This window comes from Lutra lutra, chromosome 9 (genome assembly GCF_902655055.1).
Source record: "Lutra lutra chromosome 9, mLutLut1.2, whole genome shotgun sequence".
In the NCBI taxonomy this organism is placed as follows: domain Eukaryota; kingdom Metazoa; phylum Chordata; class Mammalia; order Carnivora; family Mustelidae; genus Lutra; species Lutra lutra.
The window spans coordinates 50,197,583-50,222,330 of NC_062286.1; the positions used below are offsets into that span (position 1 = coordinate 50,197,583).

General features: G+C 51.6%; 1 protein-coding gene across 8 annotated transcripts; it reads left to right on the forward strand.

The window, feature by feature from the left end:
• Window positions 1-16: 16 nt before the first annotated feature.
• Window positions 17-24,711, forward strand: RTKN (rhotekin). Of its 8 annotated transcripts, none has more exons than XM_047745583.1 (15): window positions 17-149; window positions 6,374-6,492; window positions 7,882-7,892; window positions 8,638-9,490; window positions 18,141-18,340; window positions 20,124-20,185; window positions 20,314-20,367; window positions 20,466-20,583; window positions 20,786-20,995; window positions 21,697-21,791; window positions 21,894-22,000; window positions 22,237-22,365; window positions 23,006-23,174; window positions 23,336-23,440; window positions 24,278-24,711. In XM_047745583.1, exons 4-15 carry the CDS (start codon window positions 9,380-9,382, stop codon window positions 24,535-24,537), a joined length of 1,620 nt encoding a protein of 539 aa, XP_047601539.1. In that variant the 5' UTR covers window positions 17-149; window positions 6,374-6,492; window positions 7,882-7,892; window positions 8,638-9,379; the 3' UTR covers window positions 24,538-24,711. The 8 variants fall into 8 exon arrangements, with proteins under 8 accessions (XP_047601539.1, XP_047601532.1, XP_047601533.1 ...); XM_047745576.1 differs by having other exon boundaries at window positions 24,018-24,498; XM_047745578.1 differs by lacking the exons at window positions 17-149; window positions 6,374-6,492; window positions 7,882-7,892 and adding exons at window positions 11,233-11,381; window positions 11,475-11,650 and having other exon boundaries at window positions 9,115-9,490; window positions 24,018-24,498.
• Window positions 24,712-24,748: the final 37 nt, after the last annotated feature.

Consider the following 24,748-nt stretch of genomic DNA (forward strand, 5'->3'; position numbering starts at 1 on the left):
CTCACAAACAATGAGGCTTCTAACATAGGTTCCGAGCCCTCTGAGGCCGGGACAGCTCGAAGGGGCGCGGCTTTCCCCTCGCTCCACCTCCCGGCTCTCGATTCCAGAACTCAGCGCGGGCGATTCGATTATTATTGCACTCAAACGTGGTGAGTGTATACTCTGGACCAAATTCGGGGTTTAGGCTATAAGGCTATAAAGATGAATATGAGCACTTTCCCCTGCTTTTGAGGAGCTCTCAGTGCAGTGAGTACTAGGAAACTACATTGCCCGCAAAATGGCAGAAGTGCCTAATAGTACAAGTGCCCTAGGAGCAGAGCAAACGGTATTTAAGCCTAAATTCTCATCAGTGGAGAAATGAATTATGGTGTATCTATACAATCTGAAACACTATGATAAGTAATTGATTGACATGGACTTTAGATCCTGTGGATAATAGCGTTAGAAACAATCTAAGTGTCCCACTAATGAAACACCAAAATAATTTGGTGCGTGGATATGGTACGTCCATACAATGGGCAGCTCTGCTGCTCTTCAAAGAAATGCGGCCTCTGAGTGCTACCCAAGAAACTAGTGACATAATTTCTGTTTGGTGACTGGGGAACAAGGATGAAGGGAGACTTATTTTTCATAATATACACCTCTGTGCCTTTTGAACTTGTATAAAACATGTGTCGATTTTACCTAATTGAAAAAAGAAGGGGGTGGGGTGCCTGGGCGACAGACGGTTAGGAGTGGGACTCTTGGTTTGGCTCAGGTTGTGATCTTGGAGCCTGGTGTGTGCCCCCCCCCCCTCCGCCGCACGGTGCTCAGAGCGGAATCTGTTGAAGAGTCTCTCTTTCCCTCTTCCTCTGCCCCACGCCCTCATGCTCTCTCTCTTTCTCTCTCAAATAAACAAATCTTTAAAAGGGGGGTGGGGACCTGGGTGGCTCAGTTGGTTAAGGGTCTGTCTGACTCTTGATTTCAGTTCAGGTCATGATCTCAGAGTCGTGTGATCAAGCCCCTTCCAGGCTCTGGGCTGGGAGTGGAACCTGGTTGGGATTCTCTTTCTGTCTCCCCCTCTGCCCAGCCCTCTCATGAGTGCAGGCTCTCTCTGGGGGGGGGGGGGGGGGGGCGGGGAAGACCACAGTGAGGTAGATCTGTATGTGCTGTCATATGAAATAAGAAAGGTGAGTTTCAATATGATGTTATGCCATTTAAAAAGAGTAATATGCTTCTATATATGCAGGAAAAAATTGAGGAATATATACTACTCCTTAGCCTGGTTATCTTCAGAAGCTGGGGTTGGGAGGGGCCCCTAGCTGGCTCAGTCAGTGGAGCATGTGACTCTTGATCTTGGGGTCCTGAGTTCAAACCCCACATTGGGTGTGGAGCCTACTTTAAAAAAAAAAGAAGAAGAAATTGGGGTTGGGGAACTTTTACTACTAGATCTGTAATGAATTTTTAAAATTTATTTTTATTTTTAAAAAAGATTTTATTTATTTATTTGACAGAGAGAGAGAGATCACAAGTAGGCAGAAAGGCAGGCAGAGAAGGGTGGGGGGAAGCAGGCTCCCCGCTGAGCAGAGAGCCCGATGTCGGGCTCGATTCCAGGACCCTGAGATCATGACCTGAGCTGAAGGCTTAACCCATTGAGCCACCCAGGCACCCCATACAATGAATTTTCTTAACACCTAATATATATCACATTTATAATTAGAAAAAGGTACTACCTATATATATATATTTAAATATGTACAATATGTATAAGATCAGTATCCAAAAAAGGTAGCATCAATGAACAAAGAACTAATTAAAGAGACATTTCAGTGACAAAATTAAAAGGAATCAATGAAATTATATATGGGAATTCAAGAAGAAGTCAGTGTTATATAATGATTGAGATTAAGAGAATGAACCTTGGAATCAGACAAGCCTATTATAAAAACCCAGTTCCATGATTTATTAGCTGTATAACCTTGAACTCAAGTTATTTAAACTCTCTGAATGCTAGATTTCAGCCTTGTAAGATGGGATGAAGTAGGATCTACTTTAGAGGGCTCTTTCAAGGAAAAAAGCAAATCAAGAATGCAAAGCACCTAGGGGCACCTGGGTGGTTCAGTTGATTGAGCGACTGCCTTTGGCTCAGGTCATGATCCCGTAGTCCCGGGATTGAGTCCCGCATGGGGCTCCCAGCTCCATGGGGAGTCTGCTTCTCCCTCTGACCTTCTCTCATGCTCTCTTTCTCTCTCTCAAATAAATAAATAAAATCTTAAAAAAAATGCAAAGCACCTAGTATCTAGAAAAAAGTAGATGTTCAATAAGCAAATGACAACAACAATAACAAATGATTAAAAAAAAAGATTTTATTTATTTATTTGACAGTGTACAAGCAGGAGGAGCGGTAGAGGGAGAGGGAGAAGCAGGCTCTCTGCTGAGCAGGGAGTCTGATGCAGTGCTCCATCTCAGGACCTCAGGATCATGACCTAAGGTGAAGGCAGACACTTAGACTGAACCACCAGGCACCCCTAATAAATGACCTGTGCATTTCTAGTTCAAATATTTAGAGGGAGCGTGGTGTGTTAAATAAGAAAGGGAACATAGGAGAAGCAAGTCAGTTAGTGTTGCCCAAGGTGAATTTGAAGTGCCTGCAGGGATGCCCAGTGATGAAATACTGACTGGAGGATCCAGTGTAAAAGGTGTGAGTGGGGGTGTCATGGGCATAGTAACAGAGGTGCCCCCAAAGGTATGGAGTAAGTGAGACATTCCAGAATGACCAAACAGATGAAGAGGAAAGGACCAGGTCTGAGTGAGTAGCTGTCCTGGACAGGCAGGCAGACCGGCCAGGCAGGGTTGAGAAGAGGAAGTCGAGAGAGAGGCAAGAAAGGCACCCTCGATCAGAGAGTATCAGGAGACCAAGGGTGTGATCTGCTGTGTACTGGCCTGCAGAGGGCAGGCTGAGCTCCTAGAAGAGGAGGCGGTCTAGCCAGGTGTGAAGGCAATAGTGCTGTACCATCAGGAGTCAAAGTGAGGGATCACCTGTAGTTAGTGTTTGTCAAACACATTATAGCTTATCGCCCAGTTTCATATCCCTGCTTTCCCTTGGTCCTCTCCGTAGGGGAGATAGTATTGTTCCCTCAGGAAGAAACTGAGGCTCAGAGAGGTTCAATGATTTGGCCAAAGTGGCATAGTTAGGGAGTGGCAGAGCCAGCCTCCAACAGAGGCTTCCTGACACCAGGCCCAATGGTGTTTCTTCAACATCCTCATGCCCAGCAGGGAGGAAGTGACAACAGCAAGTAGCCACTGGCTTGATTATTTTGCTTTGTTTAGAGTGGAAGAGGTTTGAGCATGTTGGTAGGCTAAAAGGAAGAACTTTATTCTCCTGAGTTCTTAGCCTTATTTTTAAACACAATTTCTTTTGAAATAATTGCGAACATGCAGAAGAGTTGCAGGAAGAATACAAAGAACTCTCTTGCTTCCTAAAATCAGATGCTGTGATTGTTTACTATCCCCCACATTTACTATTACGGTTATTCCTTTTCTGATCAATCTGAGACAAAGTTACAGACATTTTGCCATTTCACCCCTAAATATATCACACCGTGTATTTCCTCAAAACAAGTACTCTGTTCTATAACCTTTGTGCAACCCTTTCAGTCAGGAAATTAACACTGATAGAGCATGACAGTCCAACCCACAGACCCCATTCAAAAGTTTCACCAGCTGCCCAATGTCTACTTTTCCTTTTAAGCCCAGGATCCAAATCCAGAATTATGCAGTACATTCCCTTGTCATGTCTCTTTGATCTGCTTTAATCTGGAACATTTGCTCACCCTTTCCCTATCTTTCATGACCTTGACAATTTTAGGAAGTACAAACCTTTGTGGGCACCTGGCTGGCTCAATCCATAAAGCCTGCAACTCCCAATCTTGGGGTTGGAAATTTGAGACCCATACTAGGTGTAGAAATTACTTAAAAATAAAATCTTTAAAAAAAAAAAAGTACAGAGAGTACAGGCCTTTGATTCCCTAGAATGTTCCTCAACCTGGATACATCTAGTGTTTGCTTGTGTCCTGACTCATAATTGTTGGCGGGAGTACTATACAAAAAAGACTCTGCTGTGTTCTTCTCAGTGTGTCCCATCAGAAAGCACCACTGATGCTCTAACCTTGATCACCTGGTCAAGGTGGTGTCTGCTAGTTTTCCCCACTGGAGAGTCACCATTTTCACTTTTGTAATTAATGAGCTATTTCCTGGGGAAATATTTTGAAACTACTCTGATATCCTGTTCCCCATCAAACGTCCACCCATCAGGCTTAGTATCCATTGATGACTACTGTATGAATCAGCAGTACTGTAATAATTGGCAATGGAATCTTTCTACTTCCATTATTCCAACTACATGCATTAGTGGGCATTGCTACTGTGAAGAGATTTCATTTTGCATTCCTTTACGTGTGTAGTTATTTATATCATTACGGTTTCCTATTTCTGTCAATGAGTGGTAGTCCATTACTACCATTATTTATCTTGATGCTGAAATAGTCCCTGCTTTGGTCATGGGGCATTTCCTTAAGATGATTTCTGTGTCCTTTTGACATGTCTCCATCATGCTTTGAGTGCTTTTGTTACTTCCCAGCACTAAAAAATGTTTTGGGCTCTTCTTGTACTTTCCTTTGATAAGGGGTGGGAACCAAGAGAGGCCAGGAAGTAGCAACCTGTGGGTGAGGTTACACAGAGGGTACACCAGTCACACCACAGTACCCTGCTGATGAGGACTTCTCTGCTGACACAGCTACCCGCCCCTCACGGACTGCAGGTGCAACGATCATATCATGAACTCTCCCTGGGTCTTGTTTTCACTCTTTCGAGATTCAAAGTCCAGTTGGAAGCATTCCAATCGGTTGACTTAGGCCAAGTGTTTACACCTGGGCTGTGAAGAAGTGGGAGAGAAAATGAATGACCTCTCCAGCTGCCGTAAAGAGAGTAGAGCCTTGGGCGCCTGGGTGGCTCAGTGGATTAAAGCCTCTGCCTTCGGCTCAGGTCATGATCCCAGGGTCCTGGGATCGAGCCCCGCATCGGGCTCTCTGCTCGGCAGGGAGCCTGCTTCCTCCTCTCTCTCTCTCTCTCTGCCTGCCTCTCTGCCTACTTGTGATCTCTCTCTGTCAAATAAAAAAAAAAAAAAAAAAGAGGGTAGAGCCTCAGCCTACCAATATCGTCCACAGTAGGGGACCACGCAGAAACAGGAAAATGGTTTGAACACCGGGTGACCAGCAACTCCAAATATCTACTTCAGAGCTGGAGAGACAGATACCTACATAAACAAAGGAAAAAGCTGGAAAGATTGTGCAGCAAACCAGTAGCATGCTGGTAAATTTTTAACAAAAGCTCCCTAGGGGAAAAGAAAAAAAAAAAATCCAGCCCTGATTTTTGTGTTCACCTGTTTCTGTTGTGTAACTGCTCCCACCACGCCCAATTTCAAACATGATGTGATGGAACATGGGAACTTAGGAAGAGATATGCAATAGCTCACGGTTACATAGCCTTTCCACTATACCGATACTATCAATGCAAATCACCTCAAGAGATAACAGGAAAACACAGTGAAATAATTAGGAAGTGATGAGTTTTATCACCTTTGCTTTAATATAATTTATTTCATTGTTTTTAGGTTCAATTTTTTTTTTTAAGATTTTATTTATTTATTTGACAGAGAGAGATCACAAGTAGGCAGAGAGGCAGGCAGAGAGAGAGAGGGAAGCAGGCTTCCTGCCGAGCAGAGAGCCCTATGTGGGACTCGATCCCAGGACCCTGAGATCATGACCCGAGCCGAAGGCAGCGGCTTAACCCACTGAGCCACCCAGGCGCCCCTTTTAAGTTCAATTTTTAATTAAAGCTGTGCTTTTAACACCTGGGATGCACAGTTCTGAAATATTCAGCAGTTGTCTCTTATGAACCCGTGTGGGGCTTCAGTACACCATGGCACCAAATGTCTTGTGTTTTTCTTTTTGATGGTAGGGAAGGCATGCCTTTATTCTTTTTTTTTTTTTTTTTACCTTATATTATATTTAAGTGGTACAATTAGGAATGTTCTTTTAAAACTTTTTGTGTCTTCAAAAAGGAATTTAATCTTAAAAATAAATAAATCCACAGAACTGTTGACCCTGGTTTCTCCACTCTGTCATGAATGGTGTCAGCTGGCTTCCCTGACCCTAGTTGAAACTTCCTCCAACTGATTTATGCAAAAGACTGCCAGATTGTAATCTGTAAAATACAACTCTTCGCTATGCCGCTTCTTTTGCAAAATATTCTGTCACATGGAGTCCAAATTCTCAGGCAGGATTTGAGCTCTGTCTCCTTTCCAAATGCCTTCCATTCTTCCACCTTTTGTCAGGGGCTTCCAAACCCTTCCCCAGAGCCTGTGAGCACAGCTGAGAACCTGGGGAGAGGACAATGGTTAAGGCTCCAGACCTGCTTCCATCACAGCCATTGATTCTATTTCACATATTCCAGGTAAGAGTTCATTTGGAAAAACAAAACACCACATTCTGCTGCTAAAAAACAAACAAACAAAAAACAAAACAAAACCCCAGTGTTTGAAATGAACCCTTTTAGTCTATGGGTTATTCATCCCAGTCAGGTGCTCTGAAATCTGCACGTTTCCTTGAGGCATTTCCTGTGTTCATTTACTTCACTGATAGTTGACTGGGTACTTCCTTTGTGCCAGGCACTGGGCATAAAGCAGTGGACAAGACAGACTGTTCCTCCCTGGGGAGCTTACAGTTAAGAGAAGTGACAATAGATATTTGAAGAACTAAATAACAATTCTGGGGGGCCTGGCTGGCTCAGTCAGTGGAGCATGTGACTCTTCATCTTGGGGCCATGAGTTTGAGCTCTGTGTTAGGGGTAGAGTTTACCAGGAAGGAAGGAAGGGGAAAAAAGAAACAATGCCTTTCCCCCTCTTCCTCCTCACCCATCCTTTGAAGTTTATCTCAGAGGCCACAGATTTTGTGTGTGTGTGTGTGTGTGTGTGTGTGAAAATGGTGATTTTATTAAAGCAAGGGAACAGGACCTTGTGGAGAAAAAGCTGCTTCCAGAGTCCACATATTTTATAAAATTTTTTGATTTGCCTTTCCTACAGACCAGAAGAACTCCCTTCTCCATGTGATTTTTGTATGTCAAAGCTGTTTGCTCTTCTTCCTGTCCAGCATCCATTCCCTCACCTTCTGGTGGTCATACAGGAACAGTTTTGAGGAAACTACCTCTTCCTTCCCTCCTCTCCCAGCTCAGTAGGTTCCAGCTGGTCTTCAGGAATGGCCAACTGACCCAGGTCTGGTTGACTGGCACAGAGAATCCCCCCCAGCATAGTGACTGGTTCAGGTCAGGCCACCCCTCTGGCTACAAAGGTTGGATAAAAGATCCCAGATGGCCCATAGTAAATCCAAGACATGTATAGGAGGTTCAGGAAGCAGATGCTGTCTTTTCCCCTGAAAAGATATAGACCCGGAATTTTTGGCAATGATGTGCTGTGGAGGGTGAAGGCAACATGGAGCCAAGTAGAACTAGAGGAAGGGAAAAGACCCGATCCTCGTGACACGGAATGCCTGGGTCATGCCACCTCTATCCTGACCTTGGGACATTTTAGTTCCTTAAGACAATTAATTTCCCCTTTGCGGAAGTAATTTAAGTCAGGTTGTGTAGAACACTGAGCAGTTTGCCACAGCAGAGCAATTGTAACATCTCTAAAGCTAAAGGTGAGTATTTCTCTGGCTCTGGCCCATCTGCTAGGAAGGAGCTTCACTACTGTCTGACAAGTTCTCTCCAGGAAGTTCTGGAGTCCCCAGAAGAGTCCCCAGTGTGGCCAGCAAGCTAATACTCTGCCATTTCCTTCTCTCTTACTAGGCTTTGTAGAGGTGAGGAGAGCCCCCTTTTCTTCACAAACTGAGTGGTAATCTTGGCCATCCAGCAGCAGCTGAAAAATAGCCAATACTGAGGTCAATGATCAGCTCACCCTCTTAAGGTGCTTAAGGTCTGGGTCCAGGGAGCTGAGGTCACCTGTGCTCCTATCCAAAGACACAAGGCGCTGCACCTGCGTCTTTATCTTCATAGGTCCACTTAAGGGGCACTTGTTTTTTTTTGTTTTTCTTTTTTTTTGTTTTTCTTTTTTCTTTTTTTTTTAATTTTTTATTTTTTCAGCATAACAGTATTCATTATTTTTGCACCACACCCAGTGCTCCATGCAATCCGTGCCCTCTACAATACCCACCACCTGGTGCCCCCAACCTCCCACCCCCCACCCCTTCAAAATTCTCAGATCGTTTTTCAGAGTCCATAGTCTCTCATGGTTCACCTCCCCTTCCAATTTCCCTCAACTCCCTTCTCCTCTCCATCTCCCCTTGTCCTCCATGCTATTTGTTATGCTCCACAAATAAGTGAAACCATATGATAATTGACTCTCTCTGCTTGACTTATTTCACTCAGCATAATCTCTTCCAGTCCCGTCCATGTTGCTACAAAACCTGGGTATTCATCCTTTCTTTTCTTTTTTTTTTTTTTTTTTTTACAGCTTTATAAACATATATTTTTATCAAGGGGCACTTGTTTAAGCCCGCACTATGCTGGGCATTTTACACCTATTCTCGTATGTAATCCTTATAGCAACCTGAAGGAAGGAGATAATCACTATATCCCCCGTTGAACCGGTGAGAAAAACTGAAGCTCAGAAAGTTCAGTGATTGGGTCGAGGCTCCAAGGTTAGTAAGTGACAGAACGGGATTACAAGACGTGCTTAAGCACTGCCCCACTAATTGGGTCGATGTGCACTCAGCCGTGCATGGGGACCTTAAAGGGGGAGGGGGTCGAAGAAGAGACATTTGGGATTGCAGGAAGTGATATGATCACTTCGGAAGCTGCTTAGGGGCGCAACTGGGCGCGGTCCCAGGGCCCTGCCAGAACCACAGCGTGCCACGCGGCTATTCCTGCGGCGGAGGGATTTTCCGCGCGCAGGGAGTGCGGCTTGCAGGTGGGGGCGGCTGCTGGGCGGGGCTTCCCTGGGCCCGCCCCTTGCCCAGGTGAGGCGCCAGAGCCTGGGGCGCGACCGGATGGTGCGCCCCCGCAGCGCTCGAGAGGTGTAGGGTGCCTGGCTGTCGGGTTGTCGGGCCAGGCCTGCTCGGCGCCCCAGGACTGGCCCGGCCGGCCGGGCCTCTGGCGGGGGTGGAGGAGGGTGCCGCGCCCTGCCCGGCCCAGGTGTCGTCTCCGGGGGCGGAGTTTGGGAACCCGGCTGCGGGAGCTTCCCGGCCGGACGGGCGAGCGGGCGTCGAGGGACAGCGGCGTACGAGACCAGGCACAGCCAGGCGGCTCTGGGAACGCACCGAGTAGGTAAAGGCGTGGGGCCATCAGCATGTTCTCGCGAAACCACCGGAGCCGGGTCACCGTGGCCAGGGGCTCCGCCCTGGAGATGGAGTTCAAACGCGGCCGCTTCCGACTCAGCCTCTTCAGCAACCCGCCCGAGGTGAGACCCACGTTCCTGCCTTCCTTCCCCTTCCCCGGCTCCCGCAGCCCTGCCAGCCTGGGCTCCTCGCCCCAGCCCGCGCCGAGGGGCGGAGATGCCGCGGGGCAGGTACAAACCCGTTGTTGTTGACTTCCCAAGAGAGGCGCGGACCGTCTGAAAGCTCATCGGACCCCTCTCAGAAAGCTCAGATACTCTGACCAGTTGGGATGACTTGCCTCTGCCTGGAAAAACTCCGGGTTGGCTTCAGTGTAAGGGTCCGCAGGCTCGATTCCCAAAATGTGCCTGAACCCGGCCTCTCCCGGGCATCCCCCCCCCCCCCCCCCCCCCGCCTCCCGCCCCGGCAAAGGGCGGTGGGCAGGTAGGCGGGCCCTAGACCTCTCGGACTGGGCGGCGGCGGCGCCCGCTTCTTCCCCGGCCTCCAGCCCTATCTCACAACCTGTCTCAGCCGCCTGGGACAGCCTTCATCCTCAACTGGGCTCCTAGGCCACGTCTGACCACTTCGTTGAAGCCCTCCCCAGCTGCTCCTCTGTGCCCCTGAAGGGCTGGGGTTAGGGAGAGAGAGAGAGAGAGAGAGAGAGAGAGAGAGAGAGAGAGAGAGAGAGAGAGAGAGAAGGGGGGTATCCCTTTTAACGATTTGGGTTATTGACCACAACAAAACTGTATTCCCGCCTCTAATCTGACAGGTCCTCCCCCGGCCCACCGCTCTACCCCTCGACCGGGTCCGAGCCCTACCTGTTACTTCTGGTAGAGACTCGGGAGTTGCTGAAAGGCCTGGGACTAAGAGGGCGAGGAGCGACAGCAAAGAGGCTGTCCCTGAGGTCAGCTCTCCTACCCTGCTGGGCCTGGAAAGGGTTAAGTGAGGGGGCCTCTCTCCCGCCCCCTCTCCCTCCCGGCCAGGATTCCAGGCCTGGCTTCTGCCCTTTCCCCCCTAGCCTGCCAGAACAAAGGCCCTTTCACATCCCTGTCCCGTGTCCCAGGCCTTTTTTGACTCAGAAGCTAGAGGACCTGGGGAGAGGGGCTCAGTCGGGTCTCTTACCAGCAACCCCGTGCGGGGCCAGCGTGGGGGAGGGAGAGGCGAGGCCCGGGGACCAGGAGGAGGGGCCTGTGGGCTGGGGCCGCCCCCGGGACAAATCGGGCCTACCCGGCCAGGGCCGAGGAGCCGGGGCGGAGTCGCAGGGCCCGCCGGCCGCCGAGGGGAGTGTGACTCCGTGGGCCTGGGTTGAGTGTAGGGGGGGTGGTGGTGGCAGAGCTGCAGCTGGCTGGGAATCGGGGCTGGTTTCCTGTCTGGAAGGGAAGGGGCCCGCAGAGGGGAGCGGGGGCAGCAGCAGACAGGCACACCCCTGCCTTTCTCCCTCCCACACCTCCCTTCTGCTGGAAAAGCGAGGTAATTGTGAGCCCAGGGTGGGGCGGGCTGGATCAAGGCCCCAAGTTGGAAGAGGTGGCTCTGGGGGTTGGGCCGCATTTATCCCTTTGTCCCGCTCTCTGGGCTCACTCTCCCCACAAGTCCTCAACTCCATCCTCTTCTTTCTGAGAGTGAGAACCCCCCTCTGAAAGCTGCGACCTCCTGCCAAACCCCACAACTCCGTAAAACCTGCCTGAGGCGGCCCCGCCCTGCCCCCTTCCAGCTGTGCCTGCCCCTCACGCCCACCCCGCACACAGATTCTCTGTCCACCGGGCCAGGGATGTGGGCGGGGGCTGGGGAGGGGCCAGAGTCGGAATGAAAGGGCCTTTTTCTTCCACAGCTGGGAGAACAGCTGCCACCAAAGCAAGACTGGACACTCTGTGCCTAGAGCCCCCTCTGCAGCTGGCCTCCCTTCCTGGGACCCTGCTCATTCTCACCTTGCTTTCCTTCCCTCCCATGCCTGGCTCCCACCAGGGCCCTGGAACAGTGGTAGGCAAGGAAGGTTTGTCCCAGCAGCCCGAGGGGTGTGACAGGAGCGCAGAGGGACAGGGGCAGCCTCTGCCCTCCGCCTACTCTTTCAAGACCAGGGGAGCAGCGGGAGGAGGAATTGTGGAGCAGCGCGGAGCCTGCCCAGCACCCCCCCCTCTGGAGGGGTCCACAGGGGAAGGGGCACTGGGGGCACAGAGATGCAGGACAGATTGCACATCCTGGAGGACCTGAATATGCTCTACATTCGGCAGATGGCGCTCAGCTTGGAGGTAACGCCCCCGCCCCCAGGACTCTTCTGCGTGCAACCCAGCCTGGGTTTGTGCCCTGCGGGTCCCTGCAGGGGCTGAGGAGGGAGGGGGGCACTGCTCCAAGTGGGGAGAGGGACAGGTGGTTCTGTGTGCCTTGCTTGTTAAGTGCCAACCAGCATTATGTTGGCAAAAGGGCCTTCACACCTATTTCTGAAAGCTCTAGGGGTGGGGGTGGATGTGTGTTTTGGGCCCCAGGGGTCCTTTTAGGTGTGAAGAAGAGAAGACTTCAGGGTAAGAGAGGTTTGCAGGAAGGATGTGGCCTTGCCGGAGAAGGGAAGGTGACTCTGACAGGATGTAAGGATCTGATGGCCTTGAAGGTGGCAGGGAGCTGTTTATTCATTTATTTATTCTTAAACACTTTTATTGAACACCGCCTATATGTGGAGCTCCTTGTTGACCATGGGATACCTCAGTGAACCATTCAACTGGGAGTACACAATAAACATGTAAACACAGAAATCATCCCCCCAGTGACATGATGATAAAAACAGGGGTGTAACACCCATCAGGTGGGGAAGGCAGCATTCAGCGTGGAGGTCAGAGCAGGCCTCTGTGATGAGATCATGAGCTGAGACCAGAAAGATATGAAGATATGTGGAGACTAGAGGAAGAGCTTTCCAGCTGGAGGGCATAGCAAGGGCAGAGGCTTTAGATGAGGTTGTGCTCCAGTTCCAGTGTGGCTGGAACATAGGAGTTGGGGCTGAGATCATGGACAGACCCCAGATTAAGGCCTTACACAAGGCCTTTTACTCTAGGTGCGATGTTGGCCCACCCAGGGGTTTTAAGCAGGGAAACGACTCATCTAATGTTTTGTTTTTTTTTTTAAAGAGTTTTATTTATTTACTTGATAGAGATCACAAGAAGGCAGAGAGGCAGGCAGAGAGAGAGAGGAAGGGAAGCAGGCTCCCTGCTGAGCAGAGAGCCCAATGCGGGGCTTGATCCCAGGACCCTGAGATCATGACCTGAGCTGAAGGCAGAGGCTTTAACCCACTGAGCCCCTCATCTAATGTTTTAAAATAAGGGCTTCTGTGGTGAATAGGCTAGGCAGGCATGGAGGGAGAGAGAGAGGAGAGTTGACAAGAGAGGTAGCAGAAGACCACCAGATAGGAAGTTGTTATGGCTTTAGGAGAGTGAACCTGGTGCTGTGGTTGGAAGTGCTCATGGTAGAGACAGAAGGCGGTGGATTTCAGATGACGGTGGTAGATCTGATGGGGCTTGTTGGTGGATGGGCCTTGAGAACTGAACATGGATTTGCCTCATGGCAAAGAGGGAGCTCTGGAATGATTCCCAGGTGTGCCCAAGCTGGGTGGTGTGGCCATTTACTGAGATAGGGGAGGTAAAGGAGGCTGTGGAAGTGACCGCCTGGACAAGGCAAGAGTTTGCTGCTGAGGAAGGTCAGAGGAGGGACTGTAAAGAGTCCAGATCAGGAGTGGAAATTTATTGCCAATGTCACCCCTCGGCCCTGGCACCCACACCCTGGACCATAGCAGACACTGCTGGTCAGTCACGGCACTCTTGACCAGCAAGCCCAGACGTGGACTCGCGATTTTTCTCAGCATGTCCCTGGCACAAAGTGTGCAGGTTGTTTCCCTTACAAGGGCACCAGCCAGAGGCAGGAGTCCCAGCCTGGTTTAGGGCTATATCAGGAGGGGACACCTTTATATAACTTGTTTGCCTAGAGAGGGTTACCTTTTTCTAATATGCAGAAAGGTGCTCAGTGAGCCCATTGGGACTCTGCTACTACCTATTGCCTGTAGTAGCACATGGGGTGAAACCTATTCCTCTGCGCTGTCCGCATTACTAGTTACATGTGGCTACTTAAATGTATAATTTAGTTAATTAAAGTGAAATAAACAATTTCTTGGTTGCTCTAGCCATTTCAAGATGGCTGTGGAACATTTCCATCACTGCCGGAGATGTTATTGAACAGAGCTGGTCTACGTATTAAAATGTTTAAATTCAGCATCTTCTCTACTCCCCTGTGCACCACCCCCCCCTTCCCCATGTAATTTTTCTTCATGGGAGGCCTGTCTGAGTTCTGGAACAGAGGATGGGGCTTAGATTTCACTCTGGTCACCTCTCCTACCTCCGCTAGGGTACAGGCTGAGGATGCTGTGTTCCTTCTCCATCAAACTCAGCAGTCCCCCCTCCGCCCCAGTCCCCACTCAAGAAAGAGAGATCCATTGATATTTCAGAGATTGGCCAGAGAGGTAGTCATGGCAGAGTAAATCCAAGAACTTTCTGGAGGAAGCAACTTAAACTGCAAGTAAAGGGAAGATGGGAGTGAGAGAAAGGTTGTTCTTAAATATGTGCTGGTCCAAAGTAGTGATTAGACTTTCTCAATTCTCAAACAGTACTATGAAGGAGGTGGGGCACTCCCCAGTTTACAGTCTCCAGAGGCTAAGTTCTCACAGCTAGTCAAATTCCCAAGCCAGGATTTGGATTTAGCCCCAGTGGAGATTCTGAAGGGAACAGAGGTGATGAGAAGCAGAGCAGTAAGTCAGGGACTGAAAAGAACAGGAGGGGGGGACAGGAAAAGACATCCACTGAGGGCCTAATGTGTGCTGGGCTTCTGCCCATGACTCATCCTCCTTCAGCCCCTTGGGCCTTGACCCAAGTCCTGCTGACATCCAACTCTGGGCTCTTTCCCAGGAGAGTAGTGAAAACACTGCCTACATCTGGAGAAAGGGGTGTGTGAGTGGAGGGGGGGACAAGAAGCTATCCCTGGGGTGGCAAGATGGGGACAAAGCATAGGGATCTAGAAACAGTGCTAGGATTCCTGAGATGCTCTGCTCAAAGGGTGGGAGCCAGAATTACTGGAGCCCTGTCCTCCCTGAAGCTGTGGGAGAGTGGGTCTGGGGCCAGAGTCGGGTGGGAGGTGGTAGCAGAGGTGTTGGGCTCATCCAGGCTGAGCCCAGAGACTTTTCCACTGCTCCAGTTTTTCCAATTTACACACTCTCCTCCCTCCCCTGTGCTCCTGGGCAAGGGGTCACCTTGGAGGGCGACCGCAAAGCAGGAGGAGCCTCTGGGCCTCCTGCAGCTCTAGTGGCACCAAGGCCAAAGCCCTATCCAGGGCAACGGGGGAGCTCCGGGAGCAGTGTTGCACACGACTGCGTCTCAGGATTCTGCTGCCCGGATCCTAGTCCCGCCAGGCACAGGGAGGAACCGCCTGAGCCCGGGAGCCCCTCAACCCGCTCTCGTGGCAGTTGGGAGCTGATGTCACCAGTGCCCTGAGCGCCATGGCAGGCGGGCGGGGGCACTTGCAACTCCCCAGACCCAGCAACTCCCTAGACCCAGCGCACTGCCAGCATTGGTGCCTCGAGCTCAATGGACAGGGCTAGGGAAGGATCCGTGAGTGCTGGGGCCCGGGTAAAGAGACTAACCGGGAGAGGGCTTGGGCATGCTTCTCTGTCCCCTCCCTCCCCCCTTCTCTCATCGTTTCTTGGTGTTTGTGGGTGAAGCTGGAAGCAGAATGGGATGGGGGTTGGCAAGCAGGAAAGCTTAGCCGAGGTGGGACCCTGGTGCAGACCGACATAGAGGGGCTGAGGGAGTGGGGCGGCAGGAGCTGTGTAGTCTGGAGGGCTTCCTGGTGGAGGGGGCATTGGGACCTGGTTGACCTACTTCTGAAGGGTCAGGAAGAGAAACTGTGGGAGAGGGGTGATGAAAGTTAGGCCCAGGCCAGTGGTGGCCCAGGAAATAAATTGTGAAGGAGGAGTGTGCAGAGAGGTTGGACAAGGCTTTTGAAAGCAGGAATCTAGGGTGTTCAGGTCTTGGAGACTTGAATGCTGGAGACACAGGGGACAGAATCAAGTGCACAGTGTGAGAGCTGATGTGAGGGTGAAGACAGGTTTTGGGTGATCATGTTCACCCCCCTCTTCCTACCTGGTGCCTTCCCTGGGCTTCCTCTCAAACTAAGCTCACACTGTCATGCAGTTAGGTTTCCCCCTCCTTTCTGAAGCCTTCCCTATCACCTCAGCCAGAAGCAAACAGGGGCTGTCTCCCATGAGTGTGTTTATGCCATGACATGGCACTTACGGGGCAGCCAGTAGCGTCTGCATCTCTCACTGCCCAGCTGGACTTTAAATGTGGGCCCTCAGACAGCACAGGGATGCTCCAGGGTTTGTTGGGTGAACGCTACTTCTGCCAAAGTAGCATTTAAAGAACGCATCCTCACCATTCATCCACACTATGCGCTGGGCACTGTGCTAAATGCTTTACATTCCTGGCTTACTGAATCCTCACAGTCCTAGCGTGTGCAACTACTTCCAACCTCATTTTATAGATGGAGAAACCAAGTCTTAGGGAGGTGGAGTAAATTTTAAGTAAGTTTCTTCTCAGCTTCTCAAGACTGGCAGGACTGACTCAGACCCAGATTTGTTTTATGTCAAACTGGTGCTCTCGCCCTTCGCTCTCTGCCAAGACCTCCAGGGCTCTTTCTGAGTGAATATTCCTGAGAATCCTGGTGCCTGTCTCAGTACCTAAACACCACCCCCCATCCTTATTCACAGCCTGTATTGCCCCTCACTCCTGATTTCCTGCCCCTCCTTGCCTCTCTCCTCAACTTCCCAAGCTGAGAGCGCCAGGCAGAGCCCCTAATCTGGAGTGCGTACAGGATTCTGTGAAGTATGGGTGAACGCTGTAGGGGGTATGCTCCTGCACAGATCCCTTGCCAACTAGATGTTCCCCATCACTTGAGTCTTCGGGGTAACCCAGGAGGGTCTTTACTATTTTGTCCATTTTCTTTAGTTGGTGGTTCTTGGCCCTGGCTACACCTCAGAACCATTTGGGGAATTTAAAAAAAAACACATGCACTAAATTCTTAGAGATTCTTATTCTGCAAGTCTGAAGTAGAGCCCGGTAGAGTGTGTGTGTGTGTGTGTGTGTGTATGCGCGCGCGTGTGTGCTTGCGCGCGTGTATGCGTGCGCATGTGTGCTTGCGCGCGTACATGCCTATGTTTAACTGAAAGGATTTAATTTTTTTTAAAGGTAACACAAGGGGTGCCTGAGTGGCTGAATTGGTTAACTGTCCGACTCTTGATTCTGGCTCAGGTCATGATCTCAGGGTAATGAGATCGAGCCCCACTTCGGGCTCCTGACTGGGTGTGAGCCTGCTGAGATTCTCTCTCCATCTCCGAAAAAAAAAAAAAAAAGTAACACAATGTCCAATAGCACAGAAGTAAAGAAGGATATATTTTAAAGTAGTCTAAATCAGTTTTCCATTCCTGGCACCTAGGCCTACAGTGTCTGTTTTATGCATATATATATATATGAAGTGAGAAGAGAGTATCACAGCATGCTACCACTTGTACAATATATATATATATATATATATATATATATATATATATATATATATTTTGGACGGGGGTGAGCGAGAAAGAGAACCTGTGCAAACACAAGCAGGAGGAAGGACAGGGAGAATCCCAAAGCAGATGCCTCGCTGAGCACAGAGCCTGACCCAGGGTACAATCTCAGAACACTGAGATCATGACCTGAACCAGAATCAAGAGTCAGATGCTTTTAACTGACTGAGCCCTCCGGTGCCCCCTCACTTCATACATTTTGAAGAGTACTTTATATCTGCGTGTATATGTCTACCTAAATCTTTGATGTCTGTAGTATTCCATATTCCACAGGAATGCTGTGACTTATTTAACCAATGCCTGAGTGAAGGACTTTTTTTTTTTTTTTGAGATTTTATTTATTTGACAGAAACACAGCGAGATAGGGAACACAAGCAGGGGCAGTGGGAGAGGGAGAAGCAGGCTTCCTGCTGAGCAGGGAGCCCGAAGTGGGGCTCGATCCCAGGACTCTGGGATCATGATCTGAACGGAACGCAGAAGCTTCAGGGACTGAGCCAGCCAGGTGCCCCTGAGTGAAGGACTTTTAATCTTGGTGTTTTAAATATTTTTTTTTTTTTTGACAGATAGAGATCACAGGTAGGCAGCGAGGCAGGCAGAGAGAGAGGAGGAAGCGGGCTCCCTGCCCAGCAGAGAGCCCGATGCGGGGCTCGATCCCAGGACCCTGGAATCATGACCTGAGCTGAAGGCAGAGGCTTTAACCCACTGAGCCACCCAGGCGCCCCTAATCTTGGTGTTTTAAAACAGTGTTGCAATGAATGTGGCTTTGCTTATATGTGTAACTATATTTGTAGGATAAACTCCTAGATATTGAATAGCTGGATCAGAGGATATGTGACTTTCTAGTTTTCATAGATTTTTCCAAATTGTGCTCAAAACAAGCCAGTGGAATTTATGCTCCTACCATCAAATGCATAAGGACATCTGTATTTTTACAAAGCTTCTCTGGTTATTATTGGGCAGATGAGGCTGAGTTGCCTGAAACATGTTTCTTAGTTTCTTCTGGAGCACATCCTGCTTGGGGTCTGGAGCCTGCTTCAGCCTGTCCCCAACTGACATTTCCGTCTCATCCTTTCCCCCACTCTGTCTAGGACACAGAGTTGCAGAGAAAGCTAGACCATGAGATCCGGATGAGGGAAGGGGCCTGCAAGCTGCTGGCAGCCTGCTCCCAGAGAGAGCAGGCTCTGGAGGCCACCAAGAGCCTGCTGGTGTGCAACAGCCGCATCCTGAGCTACATGGGCGAGCTGCAGCGGCGGAAGGAGGCACAGGTGCTGAGGAAGACTGGCCGGCGGTGAGCACAGGGTAGTGGCCCAGGGTGTGTGTGTTCAGGGTGTAGGTCACCCTGAGACTGACGTCCCCACGGAGCCTTGTCAGAGCCTGGGAGACCCCTTGGTGTTTTTTCACCACAATGTGCTGCCCAAAGGTGCACTGATGGTGCTTGCTTCGGCAGCACATATACCAAAGTTGCACTGGTGAGTAGCTCAGGTTGGGCTCAGGAAAGCTGCGTATCTGGTGAATGGCTGGCGGGCTGAGGGCTGAGAATGTAAACTCGCTCCTTGCCTAAGCACTGCTGGTGGTCTGAGGGGGCGGGCTGGGTGGCTTCTGGAAAGCTAACTTCCCCAAAGTCAGTTCACCAGGTGGCCAGCTGACCACAGACTGACAAGAACATACCTGAGGTACACCAGCATGAGCACTACTTGAGAAAAGGAATAATAAAACAGTGTTTAAGGGAATGCTTCCCTGTTCACATAAATTAGATGGTGTATTTTAAAAGGGGTCGGCTTCCGGATGTGAAACACCAGCTGCACCGACAGTTCGCGCTGCCAGTCTGACAAAGCTGCAGCCGGATGGTTGAGGTGATGCTCGGCTACAACTAAATGTTGGAGAAAATACCTGGCAAGTTTATCATTCTGAGAACTGGCCACTTGGGTAAACTGATCATTTGGAAAACTGGCTGCTGGCAAAATAAGCCTGCTTGACCCACAGGGCTGAGTGGGGAGAAAGTGCCGGCTGCTCACTGGCGTGACACCCATCCCAGCTCTGCCGTGAAGGCTGCCACAAGAAGGGGTCACCAGGAGCCCTCCAGAGCCCATCCATGAAGCCCCCAGGGGAAGGCAGATAACCAGCTCTGTGGCTTCTCCACAAAGCTAACGGGCAAGCAGACGGGGTCGGGGGGCAAGTCCTAATGTGAATTTGAGGTCTCCTGAGAGGCAGCCCTCAACAGGCTCTGCCCTGCCCAAGTCCCACCCGGCCTAGGCAGTGTGGGGTGAGGCACACCCCAGATTGCTGACAACTAAATGCTTTGCCCTCACTCAGTGGCACATCGTTTAGCTTAAGGCCTTACTAAGTTGCTAATGACATTAGTGACCTTCTGAACTGGGTGGCTGAACTGGCTTTCCACCTGAGGATGACACATGGTCAGAGAGTGCTGCTGATGGGTATGGGGAGAAAGGCCAGGTGTCTGGGCTGCTGCACTGGGGACTGAGGAACTTGGGGTACTGGGAAGGCTCAGCCTACCTACAGATGGTAGAGGAGAAATCAAAGCTGAGGAGGAGGGAAGAGAGAGGTTTGTGGCAAATGGAACACAGATGTTCTTTACTTGTGTTCTTGATTTTCTAACCACACCAGTACTGTCCTATATCAAAGAAGTGATAAGATGGTAAAGCACAGCCTCCCCTATTGTTAAAAAGAAAGCCTGCAAACTCCTCCAGGTCTGGGGTTTAGTGGAGATGAGCCCTTGAAAAGGAGTCTCTCTGCAGGCACCTGTTCCCTCAAGCCTCACTTGTGCCTGGCAGGGGTCTGGAGGAGATGGTCAGAGAGGGTGCTTGGAGGGGGAGGAGCCTGGAGCTTGCACTGCCTGTGAGCTAATGTGCCTCTGGTGTGCCCAGGCCCAGTGAACCCCTGGGTTCAAGTGACAGCTCAAACAGTCCCTCAGCCTTGCCCTGTCAGTCTGGCTGGGGACCTGGGGGCTAGGCCCTGGGCTGGAGGCGTCCTAGAGCCCTTGAGAACCACAACGGGGTTGGGGGGAGAGTAATGTCTAGAGGCCAGCCCAGGATGCTGTGATTTGCCCACAGGCCTTCTGATAGTGGGCCACCTGCTGAGCGCTCCCCTTGCCGAGGCCGTGTCTGCATCTCCGGTAAGAAACACAGCTCTTCCCCACCACTGCCCACCCCTACCCCGGCCCCCTAGCTGCTGGCGTTCCTTGCCCAACCACATGATCTCCTGCCCTGTCACAACATCCCTTCCTGCTCTTCTGCCCCTCAGACCTCCGGATTCCACTCATGTGGAAGGACACAGAATATTTCAAGAACAAAGGCGGTGAGTTCCACACATGCTGGGACAAACTGAGGGGAGTGACCTGAGGTTGGAGGCTCTCGTGGGGCACTGTGCTTACTAGTTTGGGCCTCTGTCCCCAGACCTGCACCGCTGGGCTGTGTTCCTGCTGCTGCAGCTAGGGGAACACATTCAGGACACAGAGATGATCCTAGTGGACAGGACCCTCACAGACATCTCCTTTCAGAACAACGTGCTCTTGTGAGTGCCTTGTCCCTGGGGGCTCCCTCCTTTCTCCAGTCTCCTCCAGTCCTTGGATGGAGCTGCAGGGGAGGAAGGAAGATGGGCCTCACCTGGACAGCTGTCCTGTACTCGCACCACATCATCCTCCACCCCGCCCCCCCCCATGCCTCCCTGAACTTCCCCAGGACCAGCCTTCTCTCTTCCGCCCACCCTCCTATAGCACCGAGGCAGGGCCAGATTTTGAACTGCGACTGGAGCTGTACGGAGCCTGCTTGGAAGAGGAGGGGGCCCTGGCTGGAGCCCCCAAGAGGCTTGCCACCAAACTCAGCAGCTCCCTAGGCCGCTCCTCTGGGAGGCGTGTCCGGGCGTCACTGGAGAGTGCGTCGGGTTCGGGGAGCAGTCCCATTCTGCTCCCCACCCCGGCTGTGGGGTAAGGCCCTACATGCCCCCACTGCCCTCAGCTGTGTATATCCTGGCCTCGGGTGGCCTCTGAGCTGTGTCGAGCATGCAAACCTATTCTGTGCCACTGCCACAGCGTGCAAACCTACATGAATGAGTGGTGGCCACTTGGCTGGGAGGCACCCTGGCCTGTGCCCTGGAGCCAGGCCCAAGTCAGCCAAGAGGACCAGTAGGAGTGTGGGTAGAGCTAAGTTTGGGGGACTTGAATTTTTTGCAGCAGCAAATGTATATTATGTGGATACGACAGAGTGCCCTGGTTGGCGCAAAGTAGCCCGGGTCCCGTGGGGTTGCCTGCTGGTGCCTGGAAGCACCCAGAGACATTGGGTCTCTGAGTAGCAGTTGGAGAAGCTCTAGGGCAGTGACTTTGCTGCCTTTGGAGACAGACAGGAGGTCAAATTTCAGCTCTACTACCTACCAGCTGTAAATTATGGGCAAATTTCTTAACTTCTCTAAGCCTCAGGCTCTCTCATCTATTCACGAAACAATGCCACCAATCTCCCAAGGCTGTCGTGGGAAAACAGTGGGATAACATACGTAAAGCACAGGAAGCACAGGACGTGGCACTTAGCAGGAGCTCGGGAAATATCCTTACCCCTGTGGGGGAGGCCAGCTAGTTTTCCTGCAGTCTAGGATGCCCGGCGCCAGGCTGAGGCCCACTTCTCTGTTGTGTAGTGGTCCTCGTTACCACCTCTTGGCTCACACCACGCTCACCTTGGCGGCAGTGCAGGATGGGTTCCGCACACACGACCTCACCCTCGCTAGCCATGGTGAGTCTGTTGTGGAGGGAGGGGACGCTGGACAGTGAGAAGAGGGGCTGTGGGATGGTCCCTTTCGTTCACCACCCTTACTCTAAACTTCCTATCCCCCAGAGGAGAACCCCGCCTGGCTTCCCCTCTATGGTAGCGTGTGTTGCCGCCTGGTGGCTCAGCCTCTCTGCATGACTCAGCCTACCGCCAGTGGTACCCTCAGGGTGCAGGTGAGGGGCCCTGAGGCGGAGAAGGGAACCTGGAGAAGGCCAAGGACAGTTGGATCATCTAGGCACCAAAGGACTATTGGAAAGTCAAGATCTGGGTGGAGGAAAGAGGGTTATGGCAAGAAGACAGGAGGATCAGACACGAGGGTGGGCAGAAAGGAACAGACTCTCAGTGGGGGAATGGGAAGAAGGGTGTTGGGGGTGTGATTCCCCTAGGAAACCTTGAGTCATTTGTGCAGCAAGCTGGGGAGCTGCAGGACTGGGCGCGAGTGCATGGAGTCCTGAAAGGCACAAGCCTCTTCTGTTACCGGCAACCCGAAGACGCAGACACTGGGGAAGAGCCGTTGTTTACTATTGCCATCAACAAGGTGATGGGTCCCTTGGTGATAAAGCTACCAGGTGCCAGGGCCCAGGAGCATCTCCTTCAGGTCCCAGGAGGGTGGGTGCAGAGAGATGGAAGTCAGGCCTGCTGTTCCTAACAGCACCGCACCCAGCTTCAGGGCCAGGAATGTTCTCACCGGTGTCACTGGAAAAGGCTCTTCTACTCACTAGCGTTAGTCAAGTCCCAGAGGGTCCCACGGCCAGTTTAGGATTTTCATCCTCTTTCGGCCTTTTCTCTCAAATTCCATTCTGCATCTTCTTCCCCCATTCCTGGCTTTGTCTTCCAACCCAAGTCCAATGACCCCTCTTAATTTCCAAGCCCTTTTGCTCGCTTTCCTGATGACTTTTATGAAAGTACTGAGGGATATTAGGCCTCAGCACTCCTGCTCACCTCTGTGCCTCCCTCAATTCCGTCTCTGTCTGCTCCTCTTTCCTGACTAAGGACGCTGTCTCATCCCCAGTCCTTTCTTGCTGTTCCTTCCTGCTCTGCTCAATAGGAGGCAGATGAGAGACCCAACCAGCTCTTCCTTCTAAGGCAGGGATGAGCAAGCCTCCCTGGTATCTGTGACCGCTCACTTCTGTGACCAAGATGAAGGTGGAAGCAGACCCCCCTTCCTTCTCCTGCAGGAGACTCGAGTCCGGGCAGGGGAGCCGGACCAGGCTGCAGGCCGGCCCTTCACCCTGAGCATCAGTAACTGGTATGGGGAGGATGAGGTGACACACACCCTTCAGACAGAGAGCCGAGGAGCCCTGCATAGCTGGATGGAGGCTTTGTGGCAGCTTTTCTTTGACATGAGTAAGAGGAGGGGGCTGGTTTGAACCTTTGGGAGGGATGGGGTTTATTTTTATCAAAGGGCTCTATTTCCAGAAAGTGTGGAAGGGAATGTAGCAGGGGAGGGGGCGGCGGGCCCTCTCAGTCTTCCTCCTCCCACCCTAGTGTCATTGCTCTCCCTTCAGGCCAGTGGAAGCAGTGCTGTGATGAAATCATGAAGATTGAAACCCCTGCTCCCCGGAAACCACCCCAAGTACTGGCCAAGCAGGGGTCCTTGTACCATGAGATGGGTGAGTGAAAGTACACTCCGGGAACCCGACGGCAAGTGGGGTTGGGGGCCTCAAGGTAGCCCAGATAATGGGAACAGAGAAAGCAACAGGCTGAGGCAGAGCTCTGGGGACCCAAGGCCCTCTCGGCCCTGTTGTATTTGTTTCTCTTCTCCAGCTCTTTTTAGAGCCATCTCCACCAAAGTTCCAAACCAACCCCCAAAGAGCTGGATTCATTTCGTGGATTTCTTTCCTAATTTCTTCTTCTCTGTTTCCCTTTCTGCATGTGGATTCCTCTCTTCCTCTGACCTTTCACTTGCTTGGCACTGCCTTCATTTTCCTCCTCTTAATTTTTTTTCACCCACTTCTGCCCACCCCCTCATCTCCATCCCCCCTGCACCCTGTATCCCATAGTCTTATCAGAGCCCATGGCTCCAGGGGGCCCAGGTGAGGGGCTTCTCCTGCAGGATAACACAATCTCAGCTGAGATCCGGGCTTTGCTTTCCTCCTATTACAGTGACAGGTGATGGTCAGGGCTGGGTAGGCCTGGAGCCTAAGTTCTGACTGGCCCCCTCCCCTCAACCCCTTCCTGGTGTCACAGCTATTGAGCCGCTGGATGACATCGCAGCGGTGACAGACATCCTGGCCCAGCGGGAGGGCACAAGGCTGGAGACACCCCCACCCTGGCTAGCAATGTTTACAGAACAGCCTGCCCTGCCTAACCCCTGCTCACCTGCCTCAGTGGCCCCAGCCCGGACCCACCCCATGCCCTGGGGGCGACCCCGAACATTCTCCCTGGATGCCGTCCCCCCAGACCACTCCCCTGGGGCTTCCCGCTCCGTTGCCCCTCTCCCCCAGCAGCGATCCCCACGGTCCAGAGGCCTCTTCAGCAAAGGCCCACCCCGCACTTGGCTCCAGTCGCCAGTCTGAGAGAGAAAGGTGCTGGCCGCAGGATCTGGCCAGAGGAAGAGACAACCTACGAGCAGCTGGGCTCCGGGTGTGGCACGGGCGGCAGCAGGTTGGCCAGCTTGACCTCCCCTTCCTCTGCTGGACTGGGGGTAGGCAGGGGAGCGGGAGCAGGAGCAGAAACTCCTCCTCAGCTGTGCTTGCCAAGGTGTTGAGGGGCTCCTTTCTGGGACTGCCTCGGACCCCCAAACCCTTCCTGGGAGAAAACTGGAACCAATCCTGCCCTACCTCCCTGCACTAACCAGCTTTGAGGATGGCACTGAAGAGCCTTGGGAGGGAGTGCACCTCCCTGTGACTCTCACATCAACCATTAAAGTTATTTAACAGCAGCCCTCACCTGGTTCTTGAGGATAGGTTGCCTCTCCG